The sequence below is a fragment of the Ostrinia nubilalis genome, chromosome 6 (assembly GCF_963855985.1).
Source record: "Ostrinia nubilalis chromosome 6, ilOstNubi1.1, whole genome shotgun sequence".
NCBI lineage: Eukaryota > Metazoa > Arthropoda > Insecta > Lepidoptera > Crambidae > Ostrinia > Ostrinia nubilalis.
The window spans coordinates 14,604,113-14,616,600 of NC_087093.1; the positions used below are offsets into that span (position 1 = coordinate 14,604,113).

At 35.1% G+C, this 12,488-nt stretch overlaps 1 protein-coding gene across 1 annotated transcript in view; it reads left to right on the forward strand.

The window, feature by feature from the left end:
* The first annotated feature begins 202 nt into the window (after positions 1–202).
* LOC135072983 (zinc finger protein 177-like) overlaps positions 203–12,488 on the forward strand; it is an 82,332-nt gene continuing 70,046 nt past the window's right edge. Inside the window, exon 1 of the mRNA XM_063966983.1 lies at positions 203–835. Within this exon, the coding sequence (XP_063823053.1) occupies positions 647–835 (189 nt within the window). The 5' untranslated portion in view covers positions 203–646. The remainder of the gene's footprint in view (positions 836–12,488) is intronic.

Here is a 12,488-nt window from a genome sequence, read left to right on the forward strand (position 1 = left end):
CGCCTTACTATACACCTTACAAACTTACCTTCACCACTCCCAAGACTCTTAAAGTTATGGGAATAAGGATGAGAATCAAACAGCAGAAAAACTCCTCGAGTTGTAGGGCTATACTCCTCTCCTTTTTATCGAACAAAAAATGAACTGTAAACGCGATCACGGCCGCCACTAAGGTCAATGTTAGCGCTTCCTTCAGTGCACGTTCAGAGAAGAACGCGCGCGCATCCTGCGTTGCGCACCGTGCAGTACCCGCCTAACTAATATTGTTCCGAACCGCCGGTCGGCATTGGACGGGTTAACGAACTTTTTGACACCTCCAAAGACAATTAGTGGCACCGAATTAAATCGGATTCTGGATCAGTGAATTGGACAGAGATAACACGTGATAAATACACTCCGACGTTTCACTGGGCGATCGATCACGCAACGAACCGATATTTGTTGGTGACATTCTCGTCCGATAATCGGAACGACGTCCCTTTTTTAATAAATTTATCCTCATTAAGTGTGATGGACGAGACTGGTCGCATTCTTAAAGATTACTCATTTATGACACGTTGAGGACTGTGGGTGGAATTGGACTAATTGTTTTTATTTTGATAAGAACTTTTTTATTTGGTTGCAAAGACGGTATGTGCCTGTGAGAATGGAGACGCTGGTTTTGATTCCCCAAGAGTTGAGTCTGGCCTTGACGCCAGGGGGTGCAAGGGGGCGCGAGGCCTCGGTCAGCGTGTGGACATCATCAGAACTCCAGAGGGGGACGCTGCTCTACCCCTTTCAAGGCACCATCAGGATTGATAAGCTCCATGTCTACTCGTACATTCCAGATCATGACGTACGTATTTTTTTATTTTTTTCGTATTTAATTTTAATATTCTTTTATTTTTTATTTACTTGCATCTTATTTGGACGTCAAGTGGGCAGGCAGTAAAAATTAAAAAAATGTAATCATAACTTTAAGCTTAACAATTTTCGAAGAGAGCTTTTACGACGTTTTCAGGCTCTGAATACAAAAAGGCGTACGCAACGCATTTTGTTACCGTTTATAAAATTTCTTCAGCATTTTTTATTTTTCTCCCATTTTATTTTCGGACTTCATGTACTTGTAAGTGCAAGTAGCAGAGCCAATTTGCATAGTAATTTCTCGCTAAGCATTTCAGTACATGCATCTTCATTTTTTTTTCAATGTTTGCTGAAAAAAAGTTTAGCTTAGAAAATAATTTTCCACGTTGATTTTTATCGCTTGTGCGATCATAATTATGTTAAATTAAACGCAAACGAGACCTTGATGGAGTGGTTTGTCATTTCAGACGACATCTTTGATTAATCAGAGTGAACCTGAGACTTCCTTTGATTTTGTTTTGCGTAAATATTTGCATGTCTTACAATATTAAAATATTTCTTGTCCTTAATCAGCATTCAACTTTGTTGCTATTGTTTCGGATTTGATACTATCTTTTGTTTATTTTAAGATATCAAACAAATCTCTTTATTTAACGCGTTGTTAATTTGTCCCTCACTCACTGTACCAACGTATTTTTTTACCAGAAGCAATTAACGTCGTTTCACATCAATGAGATTTTTACGGTAATGTCGCAGGTCCAATAATTATTTCAACGATATTGTTATACTTTTGATTAGTTTTGATTATAATTTAATCTGCTTTCTACAAAACTTAATTAAGAGCCTAATCAATTTTAGTGTTAGATAATTCTACAAAGGCGTGCTAATGAAAAATGTATCGCCAATCAAATTATGCGGGAAGCTGTCATTTTCTACATCGCATAAATATTAACAACTTTGCCGTGGTTCGGTGAGAAATTGTCACTTAACTATTAAACCTTAATTAACAAGATTTACTTAAGATTATCATTACTATTATTAAATATCCATGGTCATTTTGTTTTTAATTATATCAAGCGTTACTTCATCGTAGATATTAGAAGCGTTTATTGCGTCGGCGTTATGTAAATGTAGTATAAAAATGCTAAATTATGCGAAACGAGCAAAATTAGTATAATTATATCACATTCGTGCTTGGATACAGTGGACCGAATGTAAATTTTTGACAAATTTTCGTATTATCTCAAAGGGTAGAACTACTGGTTATGTTTTAATCAAATTGTAATTGCTTTTATGGAATGTGGAATATGGAGTTTTTATCGTGGTAGACATTTTATTACGTTTTTGCGCCCCGAAGACATAAATAATTGTATCTCTTGCAATGTTTCAGTTAACACTTTATAAGATTAATAGTATTTTAAAGTTTTTTAGTGTTATAAAATAGCTTTTACATAAAGTTGTTTAGCGATCTTTCTCAATGTAGAGTTTTTAGCCACCACTACAACTTTCTATTAATTTTAGTCGCATCGATATCTAAGTTTAAATAAATAAATTATATTTTTAAGGTTTGATTTTAGTTATATTAGCTAACATTTCGTAATTTGTGTTTTTTATTTAAATATAACCACGACTTTACTAAAAGCATTCACTGGTTTAATTGCGTCTCTAGTTTAGATTACGCACAGAACTTATACGCTTTTTTTATAAGTTCTATTCTAGTTCTAGCAACGATTTCCTATCAAATACTAGATCTAAAAGCTAGATGTACCCTCATTATCATTCAACCTTCTTGATCGCTGTTTGTTTTCAACCAGACCCTACAAAACGAACGCCTACTTGCCGTAAAACCGCAACGGAGGTGCAGTTAAACCCTTACACAAATATAACAGACAGCTCATTTCGATTGATAAGATGAAAGACTTGTAGATCACAGTTACAATATCAAAATAGATCAAATGGGGTTGCTACAACTCTATATTTCTATTTAAATTTAATCTTTAAGTTCACACTGTCTCTTTTAGAAGTAACAAGCTATCTCAGCGAACTTTGTACCGCCTATGTTAATTAGGAATAATGTGAGATTCTAATATGGAAAGAATTTTTCGCATCGGTCCAGTACTTTTGAAGCCTATTCAATAAAAGCAAACAAAAAATCAAATCTTTCCTGTTTATCATATTAGTAATGAGATAATCCCAGTTATATCGATTTTTTAAACTATTATGTTGCATTTTTACTATAAAATTATCTGTCTGCCCGCGACCATGACTCGTGCAAACGAGCCGAAACGTCGGGAGTGTAAATATCTTATTTACCGTTAAAATAGATATTGTTGCAATAAATCCCGTGAAGTGATAATTTTATATCGATTTTGCACTTAAGTAATAATCAAAGTTTTAAGTCTTATGTATCAAAAACACAAATCTTCTAACAGTCGACACGACTCATAGGGTATGTCGACTGTATTGGACTGGCTGTTCTATTCGGCAGAACCCAATACACTGGCACGTACAGTGCGGTTACCAATGAGATAGAGCCTTTTTACAAACCAAACAAAAACTGCTTATCATAACCCAGACCGCACGATCATACGCTTTCCGGAAATCTGCTTTTTATACGCATAGACTGGAAATAGGGCCCTTTTTGTATGGGTGAAATAGTTTTAGTGTGTCATATTTGTTTTTGGTGGCAATAATATTTGCCATCGGAATTTCGTCGATGTTGCAAAAAACCTTAATAGGCAATATTCTTTTTCAACGAATTCCATGATGACAAAAAATTTCGAAAAAAATTCGTAGATAAAAACATCGAAATTCTGTTAATATTGCAAAAGATGTTTTTAATTATTAGTTTTCGCACATTTAGAAAGTCTTATTGCTAGAAAATAGTCCCTGTCAGAAGAATCGGGAAAGAACAGTTGAAAGTTGAAGTAAATATTTTATGCTATTAAATATGATTGTATCTTTCCGAAGACAATAAACCTACAAACATCTAAGACAATAAAATCATTGTGATCATCACCATAATAAATCCAATGGAAAAATCCACGGAAATGTTCATGATTAAGGAAAACTCGATTAATTGAACGCACGCTTGTAAAATATCGGTTATCGTTTTAATAATTGATTTAATATTGTGATCAGTCAGTAATAACGATTTTTTTTTTTTTTTTTTTTTTTTATCCATTTTATTGTGTTTATTATTTTTATTTGCATGTTTACTTGGTACGGTCATAAATATATTATTAAGAACAGTTACAGTATTATAATAATATCATTATTGTATAGGTATTTAGAAGTTTTTGTTGTAGGAAAATATTTGTCAACGTCCATTTTTGACACCCAACTTGTATTTTTATTTATTGTTAATTTCAAACTTAATATAAAAATGCGATTTGTTATTATAATAGTTTGTTATTAATAATACTGTGTTTAATGACTCATTTTATAAATTTTCTATGTCCATATGCCTAATACACAGAATAATAGGTATATTCGTAATGTACCCCATGATATAGATGAATAATACAATCTTGATAGAGTTGCATAGTCACTTCACTGAAATTAAATATCAATTAGAATTATTTTAAAGAAACATAATTCACAATCTCAATAAAATAATAATATTTACTCAAGTACAAGATTTTATCGTAGTAATCTACATATTTACAACCGAGACAAATGTCAAAGGATTTCCGCTATTTCAACTGATTACGTTGGGTTTGTCAATGTTTATAAAATTACCATGTCGCTCTAGTAAGTCTAATGTGCTCACCAACTTGTTTCTAAATACCATTTTTTCACAATCTGATCTAATTCTTTAAACATGCATCAATTAATATACTTTAGGTCTACACATTGGCCCCAAAGTTAATCCCAACGTCACTCTTCCAACGTGTGAATAATTGCTATCTAGTCCCTGGTTCCAATAGTATTTTAGGTTTTTACGTTAGACAAGTGGCGTTGGGACCAACGTTGGATCCAATCGGTGTTATGATTTTACTATGATCAGTGGTCAGCAGAATTTTTTCGTTTCGTTAACCCCTCGTGGTAAGCTAAATAGTTTTATGAGTTGGTTCACCACTATAGTCCAGCGCGTTCCTCGGATCTCGATTCGATACCGTAGTGTTATTTCATATCCTGGTACAAATCAAGACCTGTAATTTTATGTCGTCAATGTGAGTGGGATAAAAAGGTAGTTATCAATGCCAAGCCATATTTGATACGTAACGTGACCTAAAAGGGTTTTTATAGAAATAAAACATTTCAATAAAGTATTTTGTGCTGTCTGCTCAAAGCGAAATAGTTTAATGAGCTCTTACTATGGCAGACGGTCTAAATAAAACTTAATACAGTAGGTAATTACCTAAATAACACCCAAGGCTCTAAACAACCGGAAACGATCAGGTGTCGAATGCACACGAACTTTCACTGAATGGACTGGTTTGGGCGAGCGCAGTCGGGGGCTAAGCGTAGTACAGAGATGGCACATCAAGCGTATGGTGCAATCTTATGTGGTGGTAATAAATGGTGTTTTGCTGCAAAAATTGTGCCAAGACTGATGCAGTATCGATTATACAAAGAGCGATATCGCAATGTGTAACCGCAGATTATTCCACCTAACTATGAGGTCTCATAGTGCGCGTGGACGCACAGGGTGACACACGAAGCAACCACAGAGGTCTATTCAACGTTGTGCGTTCGATTTGCTGCTTCACTTAAGCAAGCATAGTTTGTGAATACGGGCGAAAGATACTTTTGATTGACTCAAAATGGCGCTATAGTTAAGCATCTAAAACTAATCCTTAAGCAAATTGGCAATTTAACAGACGTAAATGCAAATCCAAATACTGAAGCAATTTGGCATAGAATACGGTAGTAATGTAAGGTATGTTATTTTGTAACAACGATCATACGAGCCGCCGGCAGCGCCAAACAATTGATTTCCATTGTACCAAACACGCATGACGTATTATAAAACGACAAGAAAGTGCAAATCACGGTGCAAAGCGGAACATACCATCGCAAGTGGCTATGAGGCGCGCACTCACGTAGTACTATGTAAAAACAAAAGCACATAAGCTTTATACACTGTGGAACCTTAAGTACTTGGATTAAGAGTTATTTTGCAATAAAATGTATGACTTGATGTGCACTGTATGAGTAAAAAGCTTCGCAGTAGCGTCACGATGTGTGAACTTTTGTTTTATTTTGAATACCTTGTTTAAGCCTGTCTACATAACACTTCCGATTTTAAATGATTATGCGTGTTTTGATCATAACGGTATCCCATCATCATTAAAAAAAACATAAGGGAGAGTCCGCTAATTTGGACCAGTTTTTTTCAATCCCATTTTACACATAGTTTTCTTTTGTTTTTGCTAATGTTCATGGTATATAATTAAAGAGAAATTATTCAACTTACTATTTCGTAGGTATTAATCAACACAATTGTTGTATATTTAGCACAAATCAACAAAATACGAGTTCAGAGCTTCGGTCCAATTAAGCCAACCGGTTCGATAATTTGTACCACAGGGTTACTAAATTGGATTTCAATAAATTTCAAGCCTATAAAAAAACTATGGCAAAATATTATACGATACATTCTTAACAAATTAGGTAACGAAAAGGAACAGTAGTTAATAACATAGACAATTGATATTGTTTTACACGTTATCACGATTTTGAGTAAAAATTTTGTAATTCCAATTATCGTAACGCACACTTGTATCTAATCTACTTTGCCAGTCTTTTGCTTTCATTTATTGTTAGTCAAACATAACTACGCTATTATAACTTCAAAATATGATTTACTAAAAAAAAAATCAAAATCCTTTGGTAAAGTTCCATACAACTTGATGTGGTACAATTTAGCCGATTAGGTGTTAGTGCTTTTAAAAAATCGGAAAAAAATATAGCTTGTAAATACCGAAAAATGTTTCATATAATTGTAATCCACACTAATTTACGCTTCTAAATAATATATTAGAAACATCCTGTGATTAAATTTAACAAAATTACAAACTAAACATGCATTGTCAAAAGTTACTTGAAAACAATGAAAAAATACTTTTCAAAATAAAACACACGTGTTCGTTGTCACGGCAAAAACCACATGGCCGATATTAATTGAATTTAGTTGTGTATCGCTGAGTGTTGCAATTACAGACATTCAATAAATACTTTACGAAATATGAGGGTGGTACAATTTACCCGGCGGTACAATATACCGAACTCTCCCCTACTAGCCGAATGAGGGTTTTCGCGTATGAAAAATCCGCCAGATGGCAATACGTAGACGCGAGGTCCAAATGCTGCATGATTGGTTATTTTTGACATGACATTGACAGATATTATGTCTAAATCCACCAAACACGCAGCAGTCAGACCCCACATACACGTCCCGCCATCTAGCGGATCTTTCATACGCGAAAACCTTTGAGAACCTCCTTAAATGTTGAAGTCGGTTAAAAAACGCAAATGTTTACGATATAATAAGTATGGACGACCTGCTTTATAAAAATGAAGCTATTCGTGCCATCGTTGCATGATAGGCGCAATTTTTCAACATAAATGTTATTCATTGTTTAATTAAATCAAATAATTTATTCAGTACTTAGGTCCGTTTCAGGGCGCTTATACACGTCCTAAATATAGCATGCCCTACCAATACTTCTAATAATAAAATCACTGCAAGCATTGCAGTAATGTTATGCTTGACTAAATTGATTAGTGATTTGAGACTAAATTGACAGTTAGGTTTAAAGTAGAGATGGGCCGACTAGTCGCCGACTAGTCGGGAAAGCCGACTATTCGGCATAATTTGTAGTCGGCCGACTAGTGACGACTATTCGGCAAAATATGCCGATTATAATCGGCACATTACAAAATTAAATATGTGAATGAAATAAAACTCATAGTCACCAAGATGATTATGAGGTAGACCAAGGGCGTTTGTCTAAACCACTTTTGACTGCAAAAAATCAGTAAAAAGTGGTTTCACCCGATTTAAAATTTGGCAATCATAGACTGATTCATACAAAGTTAAGATTAGTTAAAATAACCATGAAATCATCAAAAATATATAAAGTTTATGTAATTTGTCCATATAAAAATTATGACATTTTTTTTCGGGGAAAATATGCATGGAATTGCATACCTATCCTGCAGGGAAGTGGTAGATTATGTGAGGTTCCTCTCATCGGAAGGATGAGGAATACCCACATAAATAATAGCCCCTGAGCTCCGTCGATCGCCTTAGTGTGAAAAACTTTGGGAATCCGGACAAAGCCATCAACTATGACAGTCCGTCCCGGCAATTGCCCACCTGTATGGCGGGCCCTGCCTATCCGACGGTGGTGGTAGTCCGTGCTATGTAGGCGGGGGTACCCCCATGCCCCCAACTCGCTGACCAGTGGAGAGGAATCAGTAGGCCTAGGATGCGTGACGCGATAAGCGCAATTTTGCCCATACATTTTGACGTCGATAAGTAAGAATAATATCACGGCGCGCATCCTAACCCAGCAGGAGGCGATCATATTGTCACTTCCTCTGACCCCTCCGCCGTCGAAAATTATGACATCTACCTCAGGTTCTGTTAGGTGATTGTAAATTGTAATGTTGCTTTTTGTTTTTTAAAAAAATCTCATTTCTTAAGAAGTGATATTTTATCTCTTTAGAAATCTACATAATAATATTTTTATTTCAGAAATCTAGATATTTTCTTCGGACAAGTAGGTATTAGAATGATCGGCATTGCCGATTAGTCGGCCGACTAGTCGGCAATTTGAAAACCGATTAGTCGGCTAGTCGGTTAGTCGGCAAAGACCATAGTCGGCCCATCACTAGTTTAAAGGTTCAATTTTACACCAAATATACTCTGGTATACTGAGGCCTTGATAATGGATAACTTATTAGATTGCAACTGGAACCTCAAGTTGTTTTACTTCTCTCATTTATAAAACCGCCTCTGTGGTCTAGTGGTAAGACAACCTGCTTGAGACTCAGATGTCCCGGGTTCGATTCCCAGTGGCGGCGGATTTTCCTGTTTGGTTTGGTTGGTGGTAGGGCTTGTTCTAAGTCCGCCTGGCTAGCTACCACCATTTTACCTTAGTCTGTCGCCATAACAACAATGTTAAGAGCATCTGGGGGCACGGCAGTGCCCCCGCCAAGTCGAGCGCGAAGCAAACACTGCCGTACCATCCTTTACTGGAACCATTTCGCCGCATTTTCAGGCCTCTATTTGAGAACCTTTAGATAAGACCAGAACGCAGAAATTTTCGTCATCTAGTAAGCTATAATCACACACTTAAAATCCAAAATTTCAAGTCTGTAGGTCAATTAGTTCCGAAGTTAAGCGAAAGCAAAGTTTCGCATTTATGACACTCACTCACTGATGATCATCAAAATAGAACTAGTACTTCCCATTAACTCAGAGAGCTGAAATTTGGTACAGAGTTAGGGTTTAATGGCCACATAAAGGGAAAACTATAAAAACTAGGAAAATCGAAGATCTGGAGTAACACCACATTCATAATAATCAATACTACTAGCGCCACACCGGCGCCGTGGTGTTCGCCTGTACCGCTCACCGCTAGATGGCGCTAGCACTTTGAGCGTCGATTTTCTGCACCGCGGTGTCCAGATTTTTTTTCCCCTCTAGTTATTATTAAATCAATTCTGATTCGTTGTCCTTTTTAAAGATGTGTTTAATATCGTAAAAAAAATGACGATAATATTAAAGGACGACGACGTTAAATAATTATGCCACATTCTACAAAAAGAAGTGAAATCCCACCAAAAACATTCTGTAAAAAACTAGCCAAGTCTCGATGGAGCTGCTTGTTTATCTCTAAAAAGTAATGAAATCTAGACAAAGTCGTGCCAAGTCTATGGTTCTTTACTGCGATTTCTTTTTTATTATAGTTAATGTTGTGTGACTTGGCCGTTGAACAATCTTTATTAAGATAATCAATAATTATGCATAAGTATTATTGAAATACGCAGCTTTATTAAGCCTACAATTCACTGGTAATTAAATCAACGTTTTCCAAGTGGCAATTTTCCATCGTCAATGGGTAGTGGTTCTGGCAACAGATTGGTGCAATGGTGTCATGGAGCACCTGGTTTTGTACCCTTCAACGGCCAAGTCACACAACATTAACTATAATAAAAAAGAAATCGCAGTAAAGAACCATAGACTTGGCACGACTTTGTCTAGATTTCATTACTTTTTAGAGATAAACAAGCAGCTCCATCGAGACTTGGCTAGTTTTTTACAGAATGTTTTTGGTGGGATTATTGTGTTCCGGCAGTTAGAGGTAAGATAGCCAGTTCCTCCGTGGTTAAGGATTCCGGGTGAAGCTCGCTTCCACCTTCGGCCTGATCGTCACTTACCATCAGGTGATATACAGGCCAAAAGCTTCCTCGTTGTGGATAAAAAATAACCTATTTTTAAACTCTCGAAGTCTGACAGATGGTTCACTTAACACAAGTCCCGCAAACATTATAGCACTATTTGCCTAGGACGTCCATAATTAATTTACCTTCGTTAGCCATACATTGAATAATCTGCGCGATAACACAGAACTAGACAGAGCGGAAGCGGAAACGGCTAATGAAAAACGACGTATCGTTTTCTATTTTTCGGTAAATAGTGAAATAGTGGCTGTGCTTAACGGTTGTTTGAAGTGTCAAGTTGCCACAGTGCAGGTAGAGGCAGAATGGCAAGTTTGAACAGGATTAGTTAGAACACACTTTATTATACGCCACATAAAACAAGAAAAGAAAATTAAAGAAATATACTTACCAAATAATGTGTAGTGAAGTAATACTTTCCTGAAAAAAATACCTGTTTTTGAAGGCTGCGATATTTTAGTATGAAATGGTATGAAACCTTTCAAAATACAAAGCAATACTATCTACTAATTAAATGTAGTTACCGTACAGTTGTTTTAAATGACGTGTCTGTAGATGTTCTTATTGTCTTTTTTGCTATTTGTTCATATAAATACACACATTATCAAATCACAAGATTCTTAAAACCTTAATACGCCGCAAAAGGTATTCAAAATAAATAAAAAGAAATATTTAAGAGTTAACTCTTTTCTTAATTTTGTACCTTACTGTGAAGAGAAAATAAAAACATTGGAATTGTGTCCTTACTGTCAATTAATTTGGACTGTGGTAAAGTTGTTATGCTAGTGAGTGAGTCTAATTGATTTTATTTGTAGAGTGATGATAAATTTTTGTTATTCGGATCTTCATGTGAAATTGTGGTAAATTATTGTTTATTTTATAGATTCTAAACAGGTATGTTAAGAATCTGTCAAATGACCATTAAAAAGTTGAGGAAGTGTACAGAATTTATAATTATAGTTTGAAATATTGGTGCTTGTTTGGAAATAATAACTAGGCCTCATGATTTAATATCTTATACAGTCACATACTAATTTATTATCTTTAAATGACAAAAAGGTAGAAAAATAGAAATATCACACGTAAAAAAGATATTTAAAAAATCTGTCATCTAATTTTTTTAACTCGAAAAGTCCAAACTGCATAAAAAATATTTATTATGATCCCAATACCTACAATCCCTGATGCCTCATATGATTGGCATGATTACAAAAATGTTTAAATTGTTTAACAAATCGTCTCGTCACACTCGTCTAACTTTTTTGTAATACCTAAGCCATGTCTTTCTGTAGTGTTCGAAAGCCATCCAAAATAAAAAAGCCTTAGTAAATAAGTACACCAAGTTCGTGTAATAAAATCGCTCATCTCACCACTGAAGCCACACAGCCTGGTAGCTTTTTGTGCGGCGCACGCGCACGTTGATTACTGCGCGCTTTGTTCGGCACAAGGGGCTAATTACGATTGTTCTGAATATTTTGACACCGCCCATTTATAATGGCATTTATTGTCGACGCCTCAATGGATAGAAAGGTTTGGATGTTAGGTGCTCTGGTATGCTATTTGTTATGTGTTTCTGCTTTATATTGTTAGTATTTTTTTTTTAATTTTATGCAGTTGGAAATAGGTACAACTTTAACGTAATTTATTTATGTGGCAATTTATAATATTGTATTCGAAAGCCACTTTTAAGACATTATTATTCACTTCGAAGGTTCTGGCTTCTATTCCTTGGTATGACAAAAAAAAGTGTAATTTGTTATCTCTAAAATTTTATGAAGCCTTATGACAAAAACTACTTAAATAAAAAAAAACTTAAGTTGATTCAAGCAGCGTGCGATTATCATTAACGAGTGAAGATATTGTTGAAAGAAAATCTTATTTATATAATTAAGATTACTATATTAGGAAACATTATAAAACGCATTGTAGAAATATGAGAAAAACGTGGGAAACTCCATACAATAGGATTGGATTTGTTAACGGTGGACAAGAAAGAAATCGTAGAGCATTGACATTGGGAGAATAGTGTGATAGTTTGTTAGCAGAATATGACTGGTGTATTATTTAATACTAGCATTATCACGCGACTTTACTCGTGAAGATTTTGATCACTTAGTAAAATGGTTTCCGAGACTAACTAAATGCTGAACAAAAGTAACCCATAAAATATAAAGTTAAAATAAAAAAAAACACTAATATGTTTTCTTTCCTTTAAATGCTATTAATTA